Genomic DNA, 25,683 nt, shown 5'->3' on the forward strand with positions numbered 1-25,683 from the left:
CCCTCTAGATCCAACAAGTCATCATTGTCTAACAAAAACCATTCCTTTAACCAACAAAAAGCTGCGGCTTCAAAATAAATCTTTAAGTCTGGCATGGAGAATCCTCCTCTTTCTTTTACATCAGTCAAAAGTTTATATTTAATCCTAGGTTTCTTCCCCTGCCAGACAAATTTAGACAGTGTCTTCTGCCACTCTTGAAAACATTTCATCTTATCAACTATTGGTAGGGCCTGAAATAAAAACAACATTCTCGGCAATACATTCATTTTAACAGTTGCTATTCTTCCCATTAAGGACAATTTCAACCTTGTCCATGTTTCCAAATCTCTTTGGATTTCTTTCCATAATTTCTCATAATTGTCTTTATACAAATTCAAATTTTTTGACGTCATATTAACTCCTAGGTATTTCACCTTTTTTACACACTTCAGTCCTGTGCAGTCCTCTATATTTTGCCTCTCTTGCAATGTCAAGTTCTTATCTAATACCTTAGTTTTTCCTTTGTTTAACTTAAAGCCTGCCACACTGCCAAACTCTTGAATTATCTGCAGTGCTCTCACCGCACTCTGTTCAGGGTTCTGTAGAGTCAGTACCAAATCATCTGCAAAGGCTTTTAACTTATATTGTTTGGTACCCACTGTAACTCCTTTAACACCATCATCGTTCCTTATCATATTCAGCAAAACCTCCAGGACAGAAATAAATAGCAGGGGGGAGAGTGGGCACCCTTGTCTTGTTCCTTTCTCGATTCTTATCTCTTCTGAGACCACATTATTTACAATGATCTTAGCTCTTTGCTCAGAGTAAATACCATTAATCCCATTAACAAAATTTTGGCCAACCTCCATTTTTGCAAGATTTCTTTTCATAAAATTCCAAGAAATATTATCAAAAGCTTTTTCGGCATCTACGAAAATTAACATTGCTTTGGTGTTTATTTTTACTTCCAACCTCTCAAGAATATCTATTATAATTCTCACGTTGTCTTTCATATATCTACCAGGCAGGAATCCTGTCTGGTCTTTGTGAATTAAATCTTTCAACACCCTTTTCAATCTTGATGCCAAAATGCTAGCAAATATCTTATAATCCACATTTAGTAGGGAGATTGGTCTATAGTTTTTAACCTGAGTCTTATCCACATCCGGTTTTGGTATCAGAGAGATAAAAGCTTCTTTCCAAGTCTCTGGTGCTTTGCCCCCCCCTAAAATCTCATTTGCAACCTCCATCAATGGTTGTATCAACCAGTTTTTTAATGCTTTGTAATACTTGGAGGTGAGTCCATCAGGACCTGGGGCTTTGTCATTTTTCAATTCTTGAATTGCCGTTTCAACCTCTTGTCTTGTAATCAGTCCATTCAGTAGGCTCTTTTGTTGTGCTGGAATTTTCTGCAACCCATTTTCTTTTATAAATTTCTCAATTCCATCTAAATCTTCTTTTTCCCTTTTATATAACTGCTTGTAATATTTCGTAAAGCATTTCCGTATCTCAGCAGGGTTCTCAATAGATTTTCCTTCATCCATGATCTTTATAATTGTATTCTCTTTTTGTCTTTTCTTCAATTGCCAGGCCAGCAATTTCCCACATTTATTAGCCGATTCGAAAGATCTTTGCTTCATTCTTCTAATTTTCCATTCGATTTCTTCATTTGTAATTTGGGAATACTGCACCTGCAAAGCTTTTATCTCTTTTTGGATTTCCTGGCTTTTTGGATTATCCCTCAATTTTTTTTCTTTTTCTTTCAATTTATCCAAAATCTTTTGCTTCTTTTCATTCCTCTTCTTCTTCCAAATTGTATTCTGTTGAATCAAAAATCCTCTCATTACTGCTTTGCTGGCATCCCAAACCATTGTAATATCCTGTCCTTTATTCAAATTTAATTCAAAATAATCTTTCAACATCTTCTGGGCCTTATTATTTATCTGTTCATTTCTCAATAAAGAGTCATTCATCCTCCATCTAAAAGAACCCTGTAAGTACTGTTTTAACTCCATTAAAACTGCGTTGTGGTCTGAATAAGTTCTAGGGCATATCTCGCTTTTTGTCACTTTTGGACATAAGTCCTTTGTAATCCAAATGTAGTCCAATCTACTTCCTGACTTTTGCGAGTCCGAGAAAAAAGTGAACTCTTTTTCTAATGGATTTTTTAGCCTCCATACATCTACTAAATCAAAGTTCTCCACTAAATCAAAGAATGTTTTTGGAAGCTTGCCATCATTAGATATTTTTTGTCTTTGAGTTCTGTCCATCATAGTCGATACAGCCCCATTAAAATCTCCCATCATTATGATCTTATAATCCAAATATTCCAACAACGCAGTATGAATGTTCTTGAAAAAGTCTGATTTAGCCTCATTTGGTGCATAAATTCCAAGTATCAAACATTTTTCGCCTTGCAGAGATATTTCCACTGCAATGTATCTCCCTGCTTCATCCTTAAACAACAGTTTAGGATTATATTTTTCCTTTACATAAATGACTACCCCTCTTTTCTTGACTTTGTCAGAAGATATAAATTCTTGGCCCAATAACTTATTTTGTAAAATTCTTCTATGAGTCCTAATTACATGGGTCTCCTGTAAACAGATAATGTCCAAATTCTGTTTTTTAACTATGTGATAGATCCTCCTTCTTTTAACGCATGAATTTAGTCCGTTCACGTTCCACGAAAATACTCTTAACGCCATCTTGTCTTACTTTATAATTTAATCTTCATCTCCTGGTCCAGCGCCTATCCCTGCTCCTGCTCCTGCCAGCAGTTCTAAATCAAATGCTCCTGGTCCAGCTCCTGCTCCCAAACCTTGGCCTCCTCCAATTAATGATTTAAAATCCTCTGCGTGACTTTCCAAAAATCTTCTTTTATCTTCAACCGATCGGATCTTATATTCTTTTTGTTTATATTTGAATGCCAGGCCTTCTGGAAATTTCCATTTAAAGAAAATATTTTTCTTTGTCAGAATTGTTGTCAGGTCTGAATATTTATTTCTTTTAGCCAAAAAGAATTTAGGAATTTCTTTAAACAAAATTATCGTATGCTGGAGAACTTCCAATTTTTTCTGGTAGTGGTGGCCTAGTATCTTGTCTCTTTGCTCCTTTGTTTGGAAGACCACTATACAATCATTCAAGAAATTAGAGTCCTTTTTCTTTTTTGGGCCTACTCTGTAGGCCCTCGAAATAGTGGCTTTTATCTCTTCTTTGTCCAGGCCCCACCAATCAGAAAATTCTTGTGCGATTAAATCTCCCAAGTCTCCTTTTCCCTTCTCCAGCTCCGGCAAATTCCTAAGTCTTAATTGATTCTCCTTATCCCGTAGTTCAATAAAAGCAAGCCTAATTTGTGTTTCTTCCTGCAACTTCTCTAAGTCCGTTAACTTAGTTGTTTCAATATCTGTTACTCTCACATTTAAACCAGAGACCTGTGTTTTAACTTCCTGAAGATCTTTTTTCATCACACCAAATTCTTCTTTAAATTCCTGGAGACACTTTGTAGTAGCTTTTACCTCTTTAGTTAAATTTTGTAGGCTCTGCTTATTTTCTTTCATAAATTCCAAAATTTGCTCTTGAAAAACTTGATCTTTAGAATCCCTTCTCAATTGCATTTTTTTTTCGGTACCCGACATTTTTTATATATATATTCCACGGTTATGGTTGCCAAATTATTTGTAATCCTTCAGGCAGCTAATGTGCCTTTCCAAACCAAAAAAACTGTAATCCACAATGCAATTATTATGTCTCTAATTCCAAAAAGATGCCTTTTTTGCAGAGTCCCCAATTTTATAATCCGCTTAGCAGCTAGTGTGCTAGACCAGTAGAATTCCTGTCTTTAAAATTATTTTGTAATCCGCACAGCAGCCAACGTGCTGGAAATCACATAAATTCTTCCACAACCAAACCAAAAATCATTTGTAATCCACACAGCAGCTGATGTGCTGGAACACACTTTCTTTTTCTCCAAAACCCAAAATATTTTGTAATCCACACAGCAGCCAACGTGCTGGAATTTACTTTCGTTTCCTCTTAGTTCAAAACACCCCTGTTTTGCCAACAGAGGCTGCAATGCTGAAAAACACTCACTTTCCCCAGCTGGCTCCCAAGGTCACCAAGCCTTCATGTAGCCCAAACAACTGGGTAGGTGCTGGGAACCAAGCTCCTTTCTCACAGGTGACAAGTACTTTCTTTCTAAGCATAGGGGTATAGTCAAAATCCAACACAGTCTGTTGCAATCTTCTTAATATTACTTAGTTCCAACAATGTGGCAAGTCCTCAAGTTCCAAATAACACTATTTCCAATTTTTCAAATGGTTAAAAAGAGGCAGACTTCACAGCTCTTTCCCAGTTCTTTTGAGGCTTTGTTACACTAACAAAGCCTCTATTCTCTGGCTGAGCTGACAGGTCCTCCTTTCCAACAAATGACTCCCTTCCAGATCTTTATTGCTTAATTGCTCTCTTCTTAAATAGTCTCTTAAATAGTCTCCCCCCCCCTCTGTAAATTTGACAGGGGAGGTTTGACAGCTCTCCAGAAACAGCCTTAAACTTCAAAGAGTCTTTGCGGCTTCAGTGATTTTTGCTGCTGCCGCTTCAATCAAAAGATAGGGGCTGGCTTCCTTCTTTTAAACCCCTTATCCGTGGCCAATTTATTCCAAATTAAATCTAATTAGTATCCAGAATACTCACGGTACATTCTTCAACCTTTTGTTAAGAAGAATCGCCCGCTGTTGCCGTTCAGTCCTGCGGCTTCACGCTGTCAAGGGAAGTGCTGCGTCCACTATAGCGCTGCAGCTCCGACCCCCTCGCTCTCGGGGGCTCAAATTTAAGCCTTGCCGGGGAGGGGGGAGCCCGCAAACTGCGCTGCCGGATCGTCCACGTTCTCAAGAAGCCCCTCTTGAGATTTCTGGGGGCACCCGCTGCGCCGGAGCAGGGTGCCCAGTCCTTGACGCGTCGGGTTTAGCTCCGCTGAACTAAACCCCGACTGAATGGCCGCGCGGCGCGACCGGAAGCCCCCTCTTTTTCTTTCCTTCTTTATTCCCTTCCTTCTTTCCTACTCTTCTTTCTCTCCCCTCTTTCCTTCCTCTCTCCCTCCTGCTCCCTCCTTCCTTCCTTCCTTCCTTCCTTCCTTCCTTCCTTCCTTCCTTCCTTCCCTCCTTCTTTCCTTCAATCCTTCCCAGAGAAGCCCCACTCGCTTCTCTCTCTCTCGCACACACACACACACACACACACTGCCCGCCCACCCGCCGCCACAGCAAACCACCCAGGGGGAGCCTGGGGCCCTCAACGCACATCCCCGCCAGTGGAGGCGGCGACGGAGGCGACGCCTGCACGGTCCCAGGGCTTCCCCTCCGTTCCCACCCAGCTAGCGCCCGTTTACTTAACGGGCTGAATGACACTAGTTTTAAAATAAATATTTGGTTAGCATTTATGTGAACAGGAACTCCTTGTCCATTGAACATAACATAAGGACATAAGAAGAGACCTGCTGGATCAGGCCAATGGTCCATCAAGTCCAGCATCCTGTTCTCACAGGGGCTGAGAAGATGGCTGTGGGTAACCTGCAAGAAGGATCTGAGCACAACAGCAACAACTGAATTCACTAGGACTTACTTCTGATTAGGCAGGGCTAGGATTACAGCCTTAATTTTAAACTGTGTGGCAAGTCATTCATGCTGGCTGGGCTACCAGTAAAACAATTCAAGCCTGCAAACAGGTAACTTTTAATTCCAAGGAACAATTCCCCTCAGAAGCCCCAATAGGGCTTTGCTGCAGTTGAATTTTGTAACAAAACAAAACATGGGAGGACAGTGATGCTGTGTGTGGATTCCAAAACATAAGGGAAGGGAGGACAGCAATTCTGGAGAAAAAGGCTAGTGTACAAGCAACTCTGTAGACCAGGCATAGGCAAACTCGGCCTTTCAGATGTTTTGGGACTACAACTCACATCATCCCTAGCTAACAGGACCAGTGGTCAGGGATGATGGGAGTTGTAGTCCCAAAACATCTGGAGGGCCGAATTTGCCTATGTCTGGTGTAGACCTACATACAGGATAAAGATGCTATGACACATGAAAACAGTGACACTGAGGGAAAGAGAGGAAGTTCCAGCTGCAAGAACATTGTGTTCTTGTGTGGTGTGTCACAGGATATCCTTTGATCAGCTGGAATTCCCATCACCCATAATCCAACTATGTCTCTTACCAGGCATATTCCTGGTACAGTGGTACCTCCGGTTATGGATGGGATGTGTTCTGGAGGCCCGGCCGTATCCTGAAAAGTCCGTAACTGGAGGCACCCTTCTGCGTACACATGCAGCGCAATTGAGTGCTTCTGCGCATGCGTGCTGCGTGCAGAGCACTTCTGGCCTTGTTCGCAACCTGAAGTTTACATATACAGAGGGATACATAAGCAGGGGTATGACTGTACAGTGGTGCCTCGACTTATGAATTTAATCCGTTCCGATGGCACCTTTGTAAGTCGAAAAATTCGTAAGTCGAAAAACGCCATTGGAAACGTGATTTCCCATAGGAATGCATTGGAAATGGAAAAAATTGTAAGTCGAAGCAACCCTATCTAAAAATTCGTAAGTTGAAAAATCCCTATCTAAAACCACCGTGTGTTTTTTCTGGATGTCGAGACATTCGTAAGTGCGTGGCCATTACCCCCATTCGTAATTCGAAAAATTCGGTTGTCAAGTCATTCGTAAGTCGAGGTACGACTGTATTAGCAATAGCTACAGTGTCATTGTGATATTCCAGGCAGTTTTGTCTGTTGCAAGAGTTATTGGTGTGTATAAACAGCAAAGGAAGGTCAGATCAGGACAGATAAAACTTTTTTTTTATGAAACCAAGAAGCTTCCTAACATCCACATCTGCTGCGACTGCTATCAACGAGGGAGCTTTCAAACTCTGCAACTTTCAGAGGACATCTCTTTCATGCTGGCTTTCCAGTCGATAGGTCCCACTCATCCTCTCTCGGTTGCTCATTCTTCCTCCCTTCCTCTTTCTTGTGCAATTAAAATCTCCAGGCACTTCCATGGTTTATTGGGATGCAGAGGAAGACTTGGGAAAGTGCTAGATGTTTTTCTAAGTGGTTCCATATGGTCGTCCAGTGCTAGCAGAAGCTTACAGTTTGCTTCCAGTTCCCTCCGGTGTGCATTTACTTTTGTAGACAACGAAAGATCCAGTTATTTTCCCCATAAAGATTAGATTGGCAGAAAAGAAGACATTTTGCCTGCAAGAGCCTTAGCGCAGGCCAGAACGAGGAACACCCAGCTGCCTGGCTCAGACTCCTCTCTAAGTGTATCCGCTCCAGGGGAATAAAGAGAAAGATTTATGAATAGTTCTTCAGGATACTTGCCAGGCACAGTAGAAATACTCGGCTAGCTTCTCTGCACAAACCCTGCAATGTTTTGTTACTGTAAGAAGGGCATAGATTTATGGGATGGTGCAGGATACCAGAGGCGCAGCAGAGATCATCAGTAACAGAGTGGCTCAGTTTTGGTCATCAAGTCCATGGGCCCTTCGACACAGCAGTTTAATATGCACAGCATCCACATGGCACTGCCCTCATCAGGCATTTTCTTATGTAATCCAGATTTGCCATTTCCGCATAAAATCATATAATTAAAAAGAAGACATGGAAATAGTAACTCCAGCCTCCCAACCAAACCTGGATAGCCAGACAGTGGTTCTAAACCCAGACCAAAGGAATGGAGTTTTATTTAGCTCAAGGGCGTACCCACCATACGGCAAGTTAGGGCAGCTGCCCTACTCTAGAAGCAGGGCTGGTGGGCAGAGGCAGAGCACAGCCCGGCGGAGCGCGAGTTCGCCATTCCCGCCGCGCCGCGCCGCACCCTCCCTCCAGCTCCCCGGCGCGCCCTCAGGCAAGGCCAAGCGCGGCGGGGAACCAGGGAGCGGGGAACCCACGCTCCTCCTCGCACAGCCTACAGCGTCAGGAGCGCTGCCAAAAGGCTTCCTCCCTGCAACAAGGCGCTGCGGATTTGAGTTCCGCTCTCAGAGCCCGCGCCTCCTTTGCAGCAACGCGGTGAGAGGGCTTCTCCCATCCCACCCACTTCCTTCTCCCCACCCCCCACAAATACGGTACTGGGCACCCGCCCCCCTCTCGAAAGCTGCTCGATCATTGCCTGTGCCTGCCTGCAGTGCCTTCATTTCAAGCGGGCTCAGGGTTTGCAAGGCGACGGTTGTGTGCACAGCGCGCACGGATTCGGAATCGGCCTCGATGAACGCGGCGGGGCTGACTCAACAGATGCACTGCAGGGATGCGCAGGTTCTCCAGCGAGACTGGCGGGATTTCCACCGCCCCCTCCATTATCTCTACGCAGACCTTTTCCTGCCTCCTTCCCCCAAAGCCCCGTATTCCCTTTCCTCCCGGTAGACATCCCCGCTTTTTGCAACGCGGTTGTCAGACCCAAAGCAAAATAATTAAGACGCCGTCGGCAGAACCGCGGCTATCTTTTTGTGAGACATCAATTAGGGATAAAGGGGCAGGTTTGTTCCAAGGGATGCTGCGGTGCGACAATACTTCAATACTTCGATACGTGTCTTGTTACGTAGTAAGAGGTAACCCGTTTGCGATCAGGCTGGCCGCCACACAACCTCCCGCAGCCCATATAATCCTAGCAGAGACCGTTTTCCCAACGGAGTTGCTATATACAGTATATATATGCTGTGCTCTGTCTTTACTCGTCTTGCATTAACATATGTCCTTCTCTACCACACACATCTATTGCAATCCGCAAACCTTAAGCCACCAGCAGATACGCTCATCAAATGTTCTATTTTAAGAACATTTTAAAAGCATCTGTTCCCGCCCACTTTGTGGCCCCTCCCCTTCCGTGCCTTGGCCCCTCCCCTTGCCCCCCCCTAGTTTTGATCCTGGGTACGCCCATGATTTAGCTCGTGATAAAGTGGCAGAAAAGTGCTTCGTGGAAGCCCAGTGAGGCCCTGATAGAGGTCCCTGAATTTGATAGCAACATGCCTAACTCGTGCCATGTCTTATGTGCATCAATGCGTTATCTGGGAATCAAAGGAAAAAGAAGTGAAAGGTGGGGGGGAACGTGCTTTTGCTACTCTGCTGCTTACTATTCAAACAATATAGCTTGTATTTAGTAGCACCAATCATTTTCTAGGCGCAAATAGTCACAAATATATACCATTGGGCTGAAAACCTTTGTCAAGGGCAGTCTATGGTGAAGGAAAGGTGCTATGCAGATGCTCGGAGCCATCGTATCACCGTATATTCCAGTGTTTAACCTTTTCACCACACACAGTTCCTAGAGTTGGAATTTGGTTGAAACTCAGCCTTCCTTAGGGACGCGGGTGGCGCTGTGGGTTAAACCACTGAGCCTAGGGCTTGCCGATCAGAAGGTCGGCAGTTCGAATCCCCGCGACGGGATGAGCTCCCGTTGCTCTGTCCCAGATCCTGCCTACCTAGCAGTTCAAAAGCACGTCAAAGTGCAGGTAGATAAATAGGTACTGCTCCAGGCAGGAAGGTAAACGGCGTTTCCATGTGCTGCTCTGGTTCGCCAGAAGTGGCTTAGTCATGCTGGTCACATGACCTGGAAGCTGTACGCCAGCTCCCTCAGCCAATAACGCGAGATGAGTGCCGCAACCCCACAGTCGGTCACGACTGGACCTAATAGTCAGGAGTCCCTTTACCTTTACCACAACAAAAGGACACACACAAGTTGAATTACATCACGGTCCCATTTGACATACATTAAAAAATCAACAATGGCAAAACAATTGCTATGGGTTATTGTTGGTGGGCACCATTCCCCCCATTTCCCTTGTTTTTGCTGTCGGGTTTTGTGGAATAAAACTAACAAGGGCTAGCAGTGAGGCAAGATGCTTATTACAAAAAGGACAGATGAGCAGTGATTTATGATTTGGTTCCATTGAAATGCCTTGGAGCTATATATTTTCCGATAGACACTGGCCTGCAGGTCTTTGCAGAAACCGAACAATCATCTGTGAGAAGATGACTCAGATCCCTGAGTCTTTCACACTCTTTTCAAATAGCATGAATTCTGCTTTGTGCCTTTCCAGATGTGTTTGCTGGTGGTGTTGACAATGACACTGTTCACTTCCAAGAGATTCTGTCTCATGCTAGGGACCTTAACAGTGCAATCCTATACATGTTTACTCAGAAGTAAGCCCTAATGACTCCAAAGGGACTTACTTCCAGGTAAGCAGGAATATGATTGCATCTTAAACCCAGCAGTGCTGTCTCTACATCTCTATGATTGGGGCGAAGGGGAGTACATAACTATCATAATTTTTAGGGGAGGGTTTTGTGGTTTTTGTGGGGGGTTTTTTTTTAAGTGCCTTGACTATTGCATAAGGGCAGACAGAACTGAAATTCCAGTTTTCCACATGGATGTGCAAGGAATTTGTTATCTTGAAAAACAAGACTATAATGAAGTCTGTTTTGAGGAAGGATTTATTTAGCGAAGGCAGATGTTGTAGGGCAAGGAAGCAGTACTGAAGAAAGTATAAAAGGGCGCGTCAATGAGGTGAACAAAGGGTGACCATAATGCATTAGGGTTTGTTTGTTTTTTTACAAAGGGGATTAAGGGAAAGATGGAATTGAAATGTAGTTTGGAGCAGAACAGTAGGAAGTCTTTAAATATGAAGACTAGGGATAGAAAATTGATGCATAAAATTAAGGAAATAAATACATAGATTTTGGTACTGTTATTGTGGTGATACAAAAGTAGATAGGTTGTTTTCATGGGAAAAGATTTTCTTTAGCATTGTTAAAAGTGGTTCAAAGCAACAAACAAGGAGACAATCATTTGTCTGGCTGGTCTAGTTCTCTCATTTGTGACATCTCACATTTCACACAATGCCTCTGTGTCAAGTTTGCACCCTGTTTCAAGGGTCTTTCTGAAAGGTTTTCAAGCTGTTGACAAGGGAGCTCTTGAATCCCACAAGAGGACTGTGTGACATCGGAAAATTATGGTTTGGGTCAACCTTAACTTAGCTGAAGAAAAGTGAGGCAACAAGAGGTAAGGAAAGCAAACAGTCAGGAAGAGAAATGACCAAGGCAGAGACAAGAAATTTGGCACTGAATGATAGATTTTGAATATGGTAGTCATGAACATGCAAGTAGGATTTGGCAACTGCCTACAGATGATATTCTGAATTGTGTGCACACAGGATTTCTATGAAGCTGTCTTAAAAGTGCTGGGAGATGAGGATAACAATGACAATGAAGAAGCAAAGCTCAAGGAAGGATTGAATGAGATCCCAGAAATCTACAAACTGCACCAAGAAATACTGGAAGAGCTGGAAGAAAAAGTTCTCAATTGGTAAGTGATTTAGCAAGGCCTTTATGCCATCTCAGGATGGCATCCATTTCCTGACATCCTGAAATCTTTAGGAAAACCAAGCACCTATTTCTTTTGAATAGAGGGAGAATCAAAAGTAACCAAATGTGAGACAACTTGCCCCTGTGGGCCTCACCCTGAATGCTAAGAGGCTATCCTTCACCCTGAGGTTTTACATTATATCTGTTGCAAGAACATGGTAGCATTATATGTAATAACTCCAGATGCTATGCAGTCAGGCATTATATATCTGGCTACTGAATGACCTCATTTTCAATAGATTCCAGATATGTTTCCTCTACCATTAAGTTAAAGAACATTTTGCTGGAAGGTTGGGACATACCTGCCAAGTTCCTGCCTGAAAAATAAGGGATCGGCAGACCGGATGTAGCGCTGCCGCCATTTTGGAACTGGACAGAGCATGCTCAGAAGTGACTTTTGATGCTGCTCTGCCCAGTTCCAAAATGGCCACTGCGCCGGAAGTCGCACTGCGGCCATTTTGGAACTGGGAAGAGCAGCATCGAAAGTCACTTCTGAGCATGCTCTGCCCAGTTCCAAAATGGCCGCCATGCCAGAAATCGCTTCTGCGCTTGTCCAGAGACTCCAGACATGCGCAGAAGGAGCCTCCCCCGGCCGGTAAGTAAACCGGGGAAAAACAAAAAAAATCTGTTTTTCCAGCTGGGAACGGCTGGAAAAACGGGGGTTTCCCGGGGAATACGGGAGACTTGGCAGCTATGGGTTGGGATCCCGATAACAAGAAAGGAGGTCACAGATAACCTTCTGCAGTATCTGTGTAAGTGAAAGGAGATGGGTAAAAGCCACATGGAGCCTGAATGGATAGGGTGGGATATCAACATTTTAAATATATAGAACCTATTTATCTGCCATTAAGACAAATAATAGCCCACCAACCATATATTGTGCTTGTTGGACGTTTGACAAAATCCTTGTTTTCACAGTCCTAGGCCACCTCCCCAAACAGGAGGTTTGTTGAGGTTCTGCTGAGCCACCAGATGTGTCCAGTGGACTGTCTTCAGATAGGTGTGTTCCATCATGTGTGGACCTGGAGTATTAAAAAGGCCTGTTCTTCACAAAGCAGCTCAGGGCTGATAAATGGGAATGGCTGTGGGCAGCATCCAGTAGAGGTGGGACAGATCCAAACCAAAGACCCCTCTGCTGTTTCCCACAGTGGCTAATATGGCTTCCTTGGGAAGCCATGAATAGGAGATGAGGGCAATAGCACCCTCCTGTGCATGTTACCAAGCAACTGGCAGTTAGAGACATATTGCTTCCAGTGCTGAAGACAGGGTATACAGCCACCATGACTAGTAGCCAATGAGAGCCTTATCCTCCATGAATTTGTCTAATCCCTTTTTTTAAAAAAACCACCCAAGTTGGCAGCCATCCCCACATCTTGTGAATTCCATGTGTGTGTGTTCCTTTTGTCTGCACACTAGTCTTCCAGCATGTGACATCACTGGATGACCCTGGGTTCTAGCATGATGAGGGAGAAAAACACCTCCCTATCCACTGTCTCCACACCACACATAATCTTCATATGCCTCAGTCTATCATGACCTCTCTTACTTCCCTTTTTCCTAAATGAAAAAGCCCCAAACATCGTAACCTTTCCTTATTTGTTTGTTTGTTTGTTTATCCTGATGTGGCTTTAGGGAAGATCACCAGAAAGTGGCTGGGATTTTCCTCTCCAGGGAATCAAGGTTCATTCACCACACGGCTTACATTATGCAGTTTGATAGGAATTTGGCTTTGCTGGATGAAGCCCGCCTTAAAACTTTCCAGCTGGATACTGTCATCCGGGAATTTGAGGTAAGAGCCCTCAGTCCTTTCCTCACACTGCTTTACGACTGTCCTGTAGTTCTCTTTCTCACTCTCTTCTCCTTCCTTCCTTCCCTCCTTCCTTCCTTCCTTCCTTCCTTCCTTCCTTCCTTCCTTCCTTCCTTCCTTCCTTCCTTCCTTCCTTCCTTCCTTCCTTGTGTGCCCTCCCTTCAGAGCTCAGAAAGGGTCATGGGGGGGGGTATTTATGATGACTCAGTTCAGGGATAGCTTTGGAGGAGGGTTAAGTCTGGAGAAGCACCTATTCGATCCACATGCACACCTTCAAGTGAGAAGAACTGGGGTTGCTTGTGCACTTATGTGTGAAACGCAAGGGCTGCTAAAATAAAACAACAACAACAATGAATGTGTGATCATCCATTCTCACATAACTGTGGGCAGCTATGGGAGATGGAAGCAGCAAGAATTCTAGGTCAGGGATTGTCTTGTTACTGTGCACTCCATACCTGACACCAAATGTATGGGGACCATGTAATTCCTCCATCTTCTGTCCTGCACATTCCTGCAACCTGGCTTTTGCTAACTTGCCAGCAGTCTCAGAGGTTATCTTTCCAGCCGTCACAGGGAAAACCATAGGGCTAGTGTGCTCATGCTCAGTGTAGAAGGAATTTAGAATGCCTGAATGGGGCTAATGCAAACTTTGTCCCTCTCTTCTGCTTCCTGGCACAGTGACACTTCTGCTTCTGGTGGTGATGCACACAATGTCAGCCTTAATATATATCCATTTCTCCATTTGTAAAAGGTAGGGGAGGAGAGGTAGTAATATTTACTTATCTGACAGAAAAGGTTACGAGGATAAATTGGCTGCTGTATTTTAATGTGGCTTGGGCTGCCAGGCCCTTGAGATATGGATTATGTCTCCCTCTGCAGCACATCTGAAATATTAATAATGATAATTCATTAAAACGACCGTTTGTCAACATTTGCCCATGGATATTTCACTGTCTGAACTCTTGAGGCCAAAAATATAAAAATGAAGTCTAAAAATGGAGTTCGATCGGAAAGGCATACTTCTAATTGCAATAATTGTTTTTGGGGGCTTATCTCAAACTTGGTTATCATGTGGGCTCTACTTCCTTGTTGCCCAAGTGTTCGATATACTAGAGTCAAAAACTGCTTGTCTCAAAGGCAATGACTTTGGACCCAATAAAAATGAATGGTTCGTGATAGTATTCTCACCAGCAGGGATATATTCACAAAATGCATCTCTGTGTGTTTGATATTCAGAGCATATTCATACCACAGACTTTATCTGGTTTAATACTTACTCTCTTTCCCCAGAGAACCTTGGAAGCTGTAATTTTGTGAGGGGGCTAGCAGTGTCTAAGGGTAAAGTGGAAGAAACTGAGAACTCTCCGTTAGAATAAAGACAGGAAGGAGGTTTAGATGTGCTAACAGCACATGGCTTAGCTCTGCTCCCCCAGGGGCCATAGCTGCCAAGTTTTCCCTTTTCTCACGAGGAAGCCTATTCAGCATAAGGGAATTTCCCTTAAAAAAAGGGGTTACTTGGCAGCTATGCCAGGGGCTGAATATTCATTGACTGTGAGAAGACTATGGGATTCTACACTTACAACAACATATGGGGTTGGTTCATCTGAAAGCCTTCTAGACATAGATTCTTATTTGAAAACGCATTTTCTAGGGTCATATTTGCAGGGCAGACAATACTGTATGTGTTCCAAACACTTCCATCCTACCAAGTCTGTAACAGAGAATTGTCAGTCCGTTCACCAGCAGTGGGGAACGTCTGACCCATGGGCCTCATTGGGGCTGCCAGGCCTCCCCATTTGGCCTAGGACATGGTTTGGCCCACCATGTCCATCATCTAGTGTCATATGATGCCATTTTCAATTTGAGGAATCAATCTTCCTTTACAGCTGTGGCTGCATTCAAGGGAGACTTGCAAAGGACTCATCGGGAGCATATATAGAGTTCTTCCCAGAAGTTTAAATCACCTGATGTGATTTAAATCATATGACATTAGCTGACTGACAGGTGCATGGCTCTCTGTCTCTGCCCTTCACTAACTAAAATTCAAAGGATTTTTTGGTGGAAACCATAACGGTTAGAAGGGTATAAATTTATACAGGTATAAAGCCTGTATAAATGTGTAGTGTAGATACCAGGTGCAAATTATGACCCTGAATAGGGGCCAAATTCAGGGAGCTGCTCTCCTTTAGTAGTAGGGTCTTGGTTTTTGTTCTTCCTTTTCTTGTCACCAGCAAAAAGTAACACATTTCCTTCAGCAACCAATCCACTGCCATTTTCTGACCTCAGAATACCCTAGATACAGCAGCATTCTGGGGCACTGTGGGAGGAAAATGGCTGCTACCACAAAAAGATAGCAGCAGCCATACTTTTTTTAAAAAAGCAGCCATTTTCCTCCCTACTACCACCCATAGCTGCCAAGTTTCCCCTTTTCTCGCGAGGAAGCCTATTCAGCATAAGGGAAAATCCCTTAAAATAAGGGATAACTTGGCAGCTATGCTACCACCATGTCCCGGAAGAATGTTGTGTTTGGGGCATGCTGAGATCCAGAAAACTAGTGTGGGGGCTTCCTCTTTTTTTATATAAAAAAAAGTTCAATTTTTAATGTCCCCATAGGCAGCAATGGAAAAATAGGAAAAATGTAAAATTAAAAAAGGAAGATTTAACTGTTTCTGGGATCACCCCCCCCCCCCATTTTCACCACATAAATTTGTGGGGGTGGGAGGGATTTGATCTTAGCCCCAGTAATACACTCTCAGATTCTTCCTTGCCTAATTCTGATATGAATGCCTAAACTGTCCTCCCAGTTCACCAATTCAGAGCTAAATTAGTGCCTGACCCTATATCCAGAAAGGTCCCGACTCTCTCTGAGTTTATGCTTGGCAGTTGAATGTGCTCTATTCCCTTGGGATTAATGCGGAGTCTTGCCTTAATCCTGCTCTTCTTGTGTGGCACATAAATCAGTACAGCTCTTCTGAAGATGCCTTTGGTGTGTTTCAGATCAATGGTTCTTACTCTGCCCTTTCCCCATCTCCCTCGCAATGCCCCAGGAAGCAGGGTCAGAATGTATTTCACAGGAATGTCACAGACCCTACTATTAAGTAAGGGATAAAAGTTGCCGTGTTAATGCTTTTATCTCAGCTTGGTGTGTTACCCCTCAGTTCCGCTACAATTGGAGTTAATGGGATTTTTATTGGAGTCGTAAATCTGAACTCAGAAGCTTCCTGTGGGTTTGGGTTTCCCTTCGCGTTTTTGTATCCTTGATCTTCTCCCCACTCACAACAGTATCCAAATAGGAATAACACTCAGTAACTTCATTTAAAGGGATGGTGCTGGAAGAAAGGCAAATCTCTCCTGTACAGTCGTACCTCGGGTTACAAACACCTCAGGTTACAAACACTTCAGGTTACAGACTCTGCTAACCCGGAAGTAGTACCTCGGGTTAACAACTTTACCTCAGGATGAGAATAGAAATCGCGCGGCAGCGGGAGGCCCCATTAGCTAAAGTGGTACTTCAGGTTTAGAATGGTTTCAGGTTAAGAATGGACCTCCGGAATGAATTAAGTTTGTAACCAGAGGTACCACTGTATCACTTTTGAAACTGATCCTGATCCTGTTCAGATATTTGTGTGTGTGCAAAGTTGGAAATATTTGAATATGGGGATGCCAAAGGCTTGGTCAGTAAAAAAAGGTTGTCTGCTGCATCTTTAGTAATTAGGTAATTATGGCAGGTTTTGGGGGGACTTGGTGCTGCTCACGCATGGAAGTTTTGCACAGCGTCCACACCATCATCAAAATGACACCCCCTTTCCCCCTTTTTTCCTCCGTATTTGCCATTTCCACTGAAAATTTGATGGGGGGGTGCAAGTCTGCAAAACTTGCAAATCTGGATGAAATGAGGTGGGGGAAAATATGGAGTGGCATTTTGATGAGGACAGCATTGTGTGGATGCTGAGAAGATCCTCCATGCATGAACAGCACCGAGTGGACAATAGACAGCTGTGTTGAAGTGGCTATCACTGCATGGTGATGGTGAGGATCAGAAACTGAACAGACGCCACTTACCCTTTCACCGCAAATCCATGACAAGAAAAGCCGCAGCAGCAGGTGGATATCTCAGGGAAGAACTGCAGCTCAGTGGTGGAGCATCTGCTATGCGTGCAGAATGTCCCAGCTTCAATCCCCAGCATCTCCAGGTAGGACTGAGACAAAGTCCTGCCTGAGGTTCTGGCGAGCCACTGCCATTTACTATAGACAATGCTGAGTTTAATAATAATAATAATAATTTTGTTGTTGTTTAGTCGTTTAGTCATGTCCGACTCTTCGTGACCCCATGGACCATAGCACGCCAGGCACTCCTGTCTTGCACTGCCTCCCCCAGTTTGGTCAAACTCATGTTCGTAGCTTCGAGAACACTGTCCAACCATCTCATCCTCTGTTGTCCCCTTCTCCTAGTGCCCCCAATCTTTCCCAACATCAGGGTCTTTTTCCAAGGATTCTTCTCTTCTCATGAGGTGGCCAAAGTATTGGAGCCTCAGCAATAATTTATTGCTTATACCACACCCATCTGGCTGGGTTTCCCCAGCCACTCTGGGCGGCTTCCAACAGGAGATTAGAAATACATTAAAAAGTTTCCTAAACAGGGCTGCCTTCAGATGTCTTTTAAAAGTAAGATAGTTGCATATTTCCTTGACATCTGATGGGAGGGCGTTTCACAGGGCGGGTGCCACTACCGAGAAGGCCCTCTGCCTGGTTCCCTGTAACTTTGCTTCTCGCAGTGAGGGAACTGCCAGAAGGCCCTCAGCACTGGACCTCAGTGTCTGGGCAGAACGATGGGGGTGGAGACGCTCCTTCAGATGAATCAATGGTCTCATTTCAGTATAAGGCAGCTTCTGAATGTTCCTAAGTTCCACTTGTTAGAAAAGGAGCTAGCAACTCTAATGCAAACTCCCTGGGTTTCTCCTTTGTTTCCTTTGTTGAAGCTGCTATGGAAACTTAGGTGGAAAGTAGCAAACGGATGAGACAGTAAGTTGTGGCAACGTCGTCCCATCAGAGACATGGCTATTCATTTTTAATGGCTCCAGGGCCGGCCAAGGCAGCCTGGATTGTCGCAACCTGTTTCATAGTTCATCCGTGCCAGGTGACCCTTGTTAACTTTTGGCTGAAGTTTGTTCTCGGACTTGGAAAAAGGAGGAGGCGTCGTTGCAGTAACAAGATGCTTATTTCTACGTTACTTGTTTGTTTCCCTATCAAGATATTTCCATTCCGTTTTCAAGGCTTGAGACTTTACAAAGCAACCCACAACGTAGCGAGACAAGTACAATTAAAGAACATTGAGGATCCAAAAACACACAAACTCAGCCCTAAGATAACAAACAGATGGCCAAAATTAAATGTAGAAAAACAATCCAGAGAGCCAGAACAAACATCTAATAATTTAAGCAGCGGCAAGGATCAAAGGCTTGTTGAAAAACTATTCAACCGCTGGTGGAACCTAAGTACACAGAGAGAGAGCTAATCCAAGCTCTTGGAGCAGTGAGTGCTGCCCTTGCAGAAAAAGCCCTCTCATATATTACCATGAGTGATAGATGCATGTGTTACATCAGTGATTGGGCAGCTGTAACAGGCTGCTGGAAACTTCAGTCGGTGTGGAATCATGTGACCCCATTATGGTACCTGCTGCACAGTGATCAACTCCCGCCTGGAAACCAATGTCCCCACTGTGGAAGGACATGTGGATCCAGAATTGGCCTCCACAGTCACTTACGGACTCATTGTTAAAACCGTGTTTATGGAAGACAATCTTACTCGGCTACGAGTGATCGCCAAAGAGAAAGAGACCTGCTGCACTAACTGTTGGTTCAGCTCTGAGTGCAATTCAAGTTGCTGGTTGTTAGCTTCATAGCCATGGATTTCTTGGGACCAAGCTACTTGTGGGACCATCTCCTCCTATATGAATCTGCCCATATGTAGAGCTCTTGAGCATGTTGCTGCCTTCCGAGATATTATTTTATTGTTTTTCTACAAAAAATGTTTTCAAAATAGTTTACAAAAAAAGAAGATAAGTTACATTAGAAAAAATAGGAGCAGATTCCCCCCCCCCGAGACAATAAGATAATCAAAATACGGCACTCGACATCAGTTTTGTTTGAGTTTCTGCTAGTGATAACTTACACAACTCCCCTCACCTTGACTCAGCTCTGTGACAAAATACTTTCTACTATTTGAACCATGCTATGGCAAGCCTGGACACAGGTGGCACTGTGGGTTAAACCACAGAGCCTAGGACTTGCTGATCAGAAGGTCGGCGGTTCGAATCCCTGAGACGGGGATTCCCATTGCTCGGTTCCAGCTCCTGCCAACCTAGCAGTTCAAAAGCACGTCAAAGTGCAAGTAGATAAATACGTACCGCTCCAAGTGGGAAGGTAAACGGCGTTTCTGTGTGCTGCTCTGGTTCGCCAGAAGCGGCTTTGTCATGCTGACCACATGACCTGGAAGCTGCACGGCGGCTCCCTCAGCCAATAATGCGAGATGAACACCGCAACCCCAGAGTCTGTCACGACTGGACCTAATGGTCAGGGGTCCCTTTACCTTTACCTTTATGGCAAGCCTAGTCCCCCCCCCCCAAAGACTGTGTATACTTTTCCATGCTGTTGGTTATATTCAGAGCTGCTGTTTGGGGGAAATGAAACAATTTTCATTTGCTACTACATCTTAAAACTTCTGCCAGAAATTCTGTATTAAAAGGAAAAGAGCGGACCTGCTTCCTGCTCTGTGTTTACCTCGGTAATCCCTGCCTGCTTTTCCAAAGGAAAGTGGTCCTTTCACTTTTTAATACCATTCGTGAGCATGTCATAATAGAGAAGAACAGTGTTGAGGTCAATGGGCCACATCTCGCCAGATGTGTCAAATAGTCATGAAGGCACATCTATTTTCTCTGCTAGCCCTATGATTAGCTACTGAGCTCATGCCAGGCCCCCACAGTATACTCATGACCTTTTAGCCCAAGTGAAGAGACACTTGCCCTGTGGATTGCGCACAGCACTAATGTCAACTTCTTCTGGGAAACTTCTTGGATTTCATATTAGCCTTGAGATACTCATGCATTATAAATATCAAGCTGCTTGTGGCAGGAACCCTCAAGCTGGCTCCAGTCAACCAGCTTTAGCCACAAAAATATACAAGGGTCACTTGAAATCTGCAGTCGCATGGAGTCTGAATTCTGAAGTCTGTTTTGACTATCAACCAAAATATAAATAATCATTATTAAAATGTAATATTGGGTTTTAGTTTCATTTTGAAATATTGTGGGAAAATTGTCAGCTCCTGGAGACTACCTGGGCACATCTTTGCTCTGACAGCGCTTTAAATGTCTCTCTTGCCAGTCGTGTGAACCTGGATGGACGGCTGATTATTTTCTGATTGTGGATGTCTGAGCTCTGACCTTCACCCTTCTTATTTTCCTTCTCTTGAGGACAGCAGTTTCGTGGTGGCAGTCCCTTGAATGTGAAACATCAGCTCTTGAAAGTGGTGCAGCGCATATTCCAGTACCATGTGCTCCTCACAGGTAAGCAAGATATAAAACATGCCACTCCCATGATAGGAGGGTCCTCTGTTTGCTGGGTTCTTAGCTTATAGTCATCCTCAGGCGTTATCACCCTTGAAAGTCAACCTAGAGCTTATCCGCATGTCCTCTTGTCCCACTGTCTTCCTCCAGGAGGAACCGCTTTTTAGCGCTCAGTCGGTGCAAATAACAATTTGGGTTTTCCACAAAGCATTGACAGAGCAATAATCAATCTGAAGAGGCAGAAGCAGAATGAATTAGAGCAAGAATCCCATACACTCTGAGAGAATCCCAGTAACTCTTGTGACTCATAACACACTTAACTTAAACATTTCAACCTTTTGTTTTCCATTGCCAATGTTATCGTGGATTTCTCTCAGTGACAGCAACGCCACTGAAAAACGGAGGGGAGAGTCTGTAGCTCTGTGGCAGAGAACATACCTTCCAATACGTAAGATTATTGTCTTCTCCACTTTAAAAGGTTGCAGGAGTGTGAGGAAAGTCATGCATCTGAGATGTTGTAGAGTTTATGCCAATCAGAAAATACTGTATTAAACTCTATAGTCCTTCCTTCTCAGACAAGTCTAGGGGCAGCCAACATGCATTGGAAGGAAACAGTGTGCGGTAGCTGATCTCATCCCCAATGGACTCTGACAACAGACCTTGTGCACATGGGCTAGGCTCATGATCAGAAGCCACTTGCTTATACACAGGATCTGTTCCCAAAGTCTACTGAACACATGTATGTCAGGAACAAGGCCTGATCCTATGCTCCCGCTCCTCCCCATGAATGTTTAGCATCCCTTGTTTTGTGTCAAGCTGTATTTGTAATCCCAATGTTTCTGCCTGCCAAATGTCACCTTCATTATCACTGCTGGAAGCCTGGAAGCCATCAGGAGAGCAAAGAAGAATAGAAAAGTGAAAAGCCTGGCAGGCTGGGTCGAAAGCAACCTCATCCCAAAGCAAAGCACCAGCAAGATGACATAACATGCCAGATGAGTCCACAGGAATTCCAGCCATGGAGCATTTCAGACATAAAGATGGGCAAGCAACCAGGGTGGTGGAGGTGGCCCATGTCTTTTGGTAGAGAGTGACCTGCGATGAAGTTTGCAGGGGGCAGGCAATGGGAAGAAATCCCACCCATATTCAGCAAGTGGTAAAAAAAAGCTTCAGAACATATTAGAAAGAACTGAAATCAATGGACTAGAACAAAGGGAACTTCCCGAAGAGAACTTCACAGCGCTGGTTAGAAGTACTTTCATCTTGGTCCAAGAACATTGATCATAAGTCCAAAGAAATGCCGTCTTCCCAGTGGTTCCTGTTTTTTCTTCTTTCAAGAACAGCAGCACAAGTGACTACCAGATGCCAATAAGTGATTTTGCTGGGTGATTTGGTTTCCTCCACAGATGCTAAGCAAGGGGACGTTAGTTCACTACAACTATCTTAATAGGTCCATGCATCTGTTTAGCACATTAAACTTAACATTTGTTTGCTGTAAAAATATGTTGTAAAATGGCCAGAGTGGCTGGGGAAACCCAGCCAGATGGGCGGGGTATAAAGAATAAAATTAGTAGTAGTAGTAGTGAGATGAGTTTGGTGTATTCATATATTGCAGGAGTGGTTAAACTGTGGCCCTCCAAAGGTTGCTGGGCCAGAACTCTCATCATTCTAGGTCAGTGCCTGTACTGGCTAGGGCTGATGGGAAAGAGAGTCCAACTATATCTGGAGAGCCACTTTCTAGCCACCGCTGGCATAAAGCATGCCAGTAAACAGCTTGCCTGCTGTATAACAAGCCCTGTGAATGTCACACTCCCATTTGCTACCAGATACTATAATATGTTTTCCCGATCTGAGCACCAGTACAGCTTACGTGGACAGGTCTGACACTGGGTGTTAACAAGGTTTTCCTCTGTCTGCACTGATCTAAAAAAAGGGATCATTCTTTAGGGACTAATTCAATGTTACGTTGCCCTGTTCAACAAAAAAAGAGAAGTTTTCTGTCAATTTCATTTGCTAGGAAAAGGGAGGGGAAAGTTTTTCAGGTAGCAAGAAACACAGATACTCTGGAGTGCAGGTGCTCTGTAAGTGGGAAGACCTTTACTGTTAGTTGGTTGATCCCTGGTCAACTTTCCGGAGAACATAACAATGACCTCAAAAATCATTGACTTAGAACCACTCGTGGAACTGTACTGCTGGAGGGAGAGGTGGCTAATATTTGCTGCTTGCTCCTTTCCCCTGTAGCTCTCTCTGCTCTCTGAAAAGCTGCTCAAGTGGGCTTTGAGATCCTAAAGTTTAGGAGATTTTATGGGGGCTGCAGGGGAAAGGAGACAAAAAATTGCCTCCCCTCCTCCTTCTGGTGGGAACCTCAGCTGGATTGCAGTTCCTTCTGTGACTCTGGATCCAACCTGCTGCCCTTGCTCCTGTCAAGCAAATGTCTTGAACTCTGCAGTTGTTTGGGTCCACACCTCCTTCATCTGTACAAGCTGCTATTCATGCTTATGCCCCATTTACTTTAAGTATGTGTAACTGGCTAGTGGCTTGCAGCCACATTCTCTTGCCTTAATTCTCTTTTTCCAAGTAGGGAGATGAATGTTTGTTTGCTGGAAAGGGCTTAGAGGAACCCCCTTCCCCCACTTAAAGGACCGTCGCATCTCCTCCTGACAGGGGCCTATCATTCCAGCCTTGTTGCTCTCATTTGTATTACCAAACAAGAGTAATAAAATTCATTGCAGGATACACTTAGGAGGACCAGCCAAAGCACTACAGCTGCAGTGCTTCTGCCTTCCCATACACATTTGGGGGAAATTACCGTAGACCACAATGATTCATCCGGCAGGGATAAGCAATGCCTCAAGTCCCCAGTGACAGCTTTTGCGTATAGCGTACACAGATATTGCAAAGTGGTGATTGCAACAGCTCTTCCCCTAGTCCAGGGAGATCCAGAAATAACAGATTCCCTCATCTTCTTGTATAAACCTCTATCAGTAACGCAACTTGTATTCATTAATTCAGCGCAGTTGTAATCTGTATCAAGTCGCATACAGTCAAGGATTAAATATTGCTTTACTGGGTTAAACATAATTTCACAATTTGGAATAAGTTTGTGTTTATCTATTTTTAAATCCCTCATAGGAGTATCCACTCTAACTAAACTAGAATATAATTAATCGGGGGGGGGACATCGGGGGGGGGGGAATTGTTCCATTATCTTAGGCAGTTTGGAATTTTGCCATTCAAAATCCCATTCTTTTGACTCTTACCCTAGTACTGGCATCTTCTTGAATGAACTGAAACTTTTAAAGCTTCTTATGTATAGGAAAATGATGCATGTCCTCATGCATCCTTGGGAGTTGTGATAGGTGTGTATGTACGTGTGTGTGTGGCTGTAATTGCCTTTTTGCTTAGTTTTTTATGGGATGGTCATTGTCTTTTTGCTTAGTTTTTTATGGCAGTGTTTCCCAACCTTGGGCCTCCAGCTGTTTTCGGACTACAATTCCCATCATTCCTGACCACTGGTCTTGCTAGCTAGGGATGATGGGAGTTGTAGTCCAAAAACAGCTGGCGGCCCAAGGTTGGGAAACACTGTTTTATGGTATCTATCTTATTTTATCTCTTATCTATTCTGCTTCTCCACTACTTAAAAGAGCATCTCCTCCCTTGTGATCCTGTCCACCCACTTAGATCAACTGAAGAACCCTTTTTTGTATTTCCTGCTGCTTTCTGAAGTACAATGGGGCCATCTTTATTATGGGACATAGGATGCAGAACTTCTCTGCCTAGGGAAATCTGCCGGGCCCCCTATTTGATAGCCTTTTTTCCTGGGAACAGAAAACTGAGGTCTACAAGTGGTTGAACTATGGAATAGGAGGCTGTGGTGGTCACCAAGTTAGATGGCTTTCAGAGAGGATTGGAGGAAATCATGGAGAAGGCTGCCAGTGGTTACTAGCTATGAAGGCTATGTTGCGCCTCTACAACTTCTGAAGACTAGTTACTGGAAACAACAGAAGGGGAGAGCACTCATATGCTTGGATCCTCCTTGAGGTTTCCCACGGGCATCTTGGTGGCTACTGTGAGAACAGGTTGCTGGATTGGATGGGCCATTGGCCTAATCCAGCCGGCTCTTCTTATGTTCACAGAATATTCCTAAACTGCAAACCTGATCTTAAACCTTAGGTTTAGTGTGGTTTGCAATCCTGTGTATGTTAACTTGGAGGTACTTTAGATCCCACTATGTTCCTTAGGCTTAGTCCCAGGTTAATGTGCAATGGATTGCAGCCTGAGGCTTGCTGCCTTCAGTGTGACAGAATCAGTTCCACCAGTCTGAGATCTGGGCTGAAAACCCACCTAGATTAAGGGTTTAGTGTTTAGAGTGGATCAAAAGGAATTTATTTGAGACTTACTACCTGCTTTATATCTGATTGATTCCCCACAGATTACTTGAATAACCTTTGTCCTGATTCCGCTGAGTATGAAGAAACACAAGGTAATTCAGAATTTTAAAAATGATAATAATAAATATTTATTTTGCCTAATAAATAGCTAGTGTCTCTGTTTGTCCAGGAAGAAGTCTGTGAACAAACAACATCACTGTACTCAGATCTCAGCTTGATTTTAAGATAAATTACCTCTCTTGTTCATGTCATTTGGGGCCACTCACTCATCAAAACGTGTACTGTTCTCTGTTTTTAAGTTCCTTGTGATCTCAAAATAGGTCATATTAGATATTTAGAATGAACAATGTATGTGGTGACCAAATACTTAACATGAAATAATTTTACTATCTGAAACTTTGATCATGAGTAGTGACAACACTTTGAATTGTCAGGCCGCCATCCTATATACACTTAAGTGTGAATAAATCCCAGTGTGCTCAATGGGGCTTATTTGTCTGTAGACGTGTATAGGCTTGCATTGCAAATGGCCCTCGTAATAATTT

At 43.8% G+C, this 25,683-nt stretch overlaps 1 protein-coding gene across 7 annotated transcripts in view; it reads left to right on the top strand.

The window, feature by feature from the left end:
• Positions 1–25,683, top strand: part of FGD5 (FYVE, RhoGEF and PH domain containing 5) — a 150,380-nt gene that overhangs the window by 88,623 nt on the left and 36,074 nt on the right. For 5 of the 7 annotated variants that reach the window (XR_015948465.1, XM_035106525.3, XM_088663290.1 and 2 more), the window contains 4 exons: positions 11,169–11,320; positions 13,012–13,168; positions 20,663–20,750; positions 25,180–25,230. Coding sequence is in view for 6 of the 7 variants with exons in the window: in XM_035106525.3 (XP_034962416.3) it covers positions 11,169–11,320; positions 13,012–13,168; positions 20,663–20,750; positions 25,180–25,230 (448 nt within the window). In the remaining variant the exon portion in view is untranslated. The remainder of the gene's footprint in view (positions 1–11,168; positions 11,321–13,011; positions 13,169–20,662; positions 20,751–25,179; positions 25,231–25,683) is intronic. The other 2 variants (XM_035106523.3, XM_088663292.1) reach the window with 1 other exon arrangement.

Source organism: Zootoca vivipara, chromosome 2, assembly GCF_965207765.1.
Source record: "Zootoca vivipara chromosome 2, rZooViv2.hap1.1, whole genome shotgun sequence".
NCBI classification, from domain to species: Eukaryota; Metazoa; Chordata; class Lepidosauria; order Squamata; family Lacertidae; genus Zootoca; species Zootoca vivipara.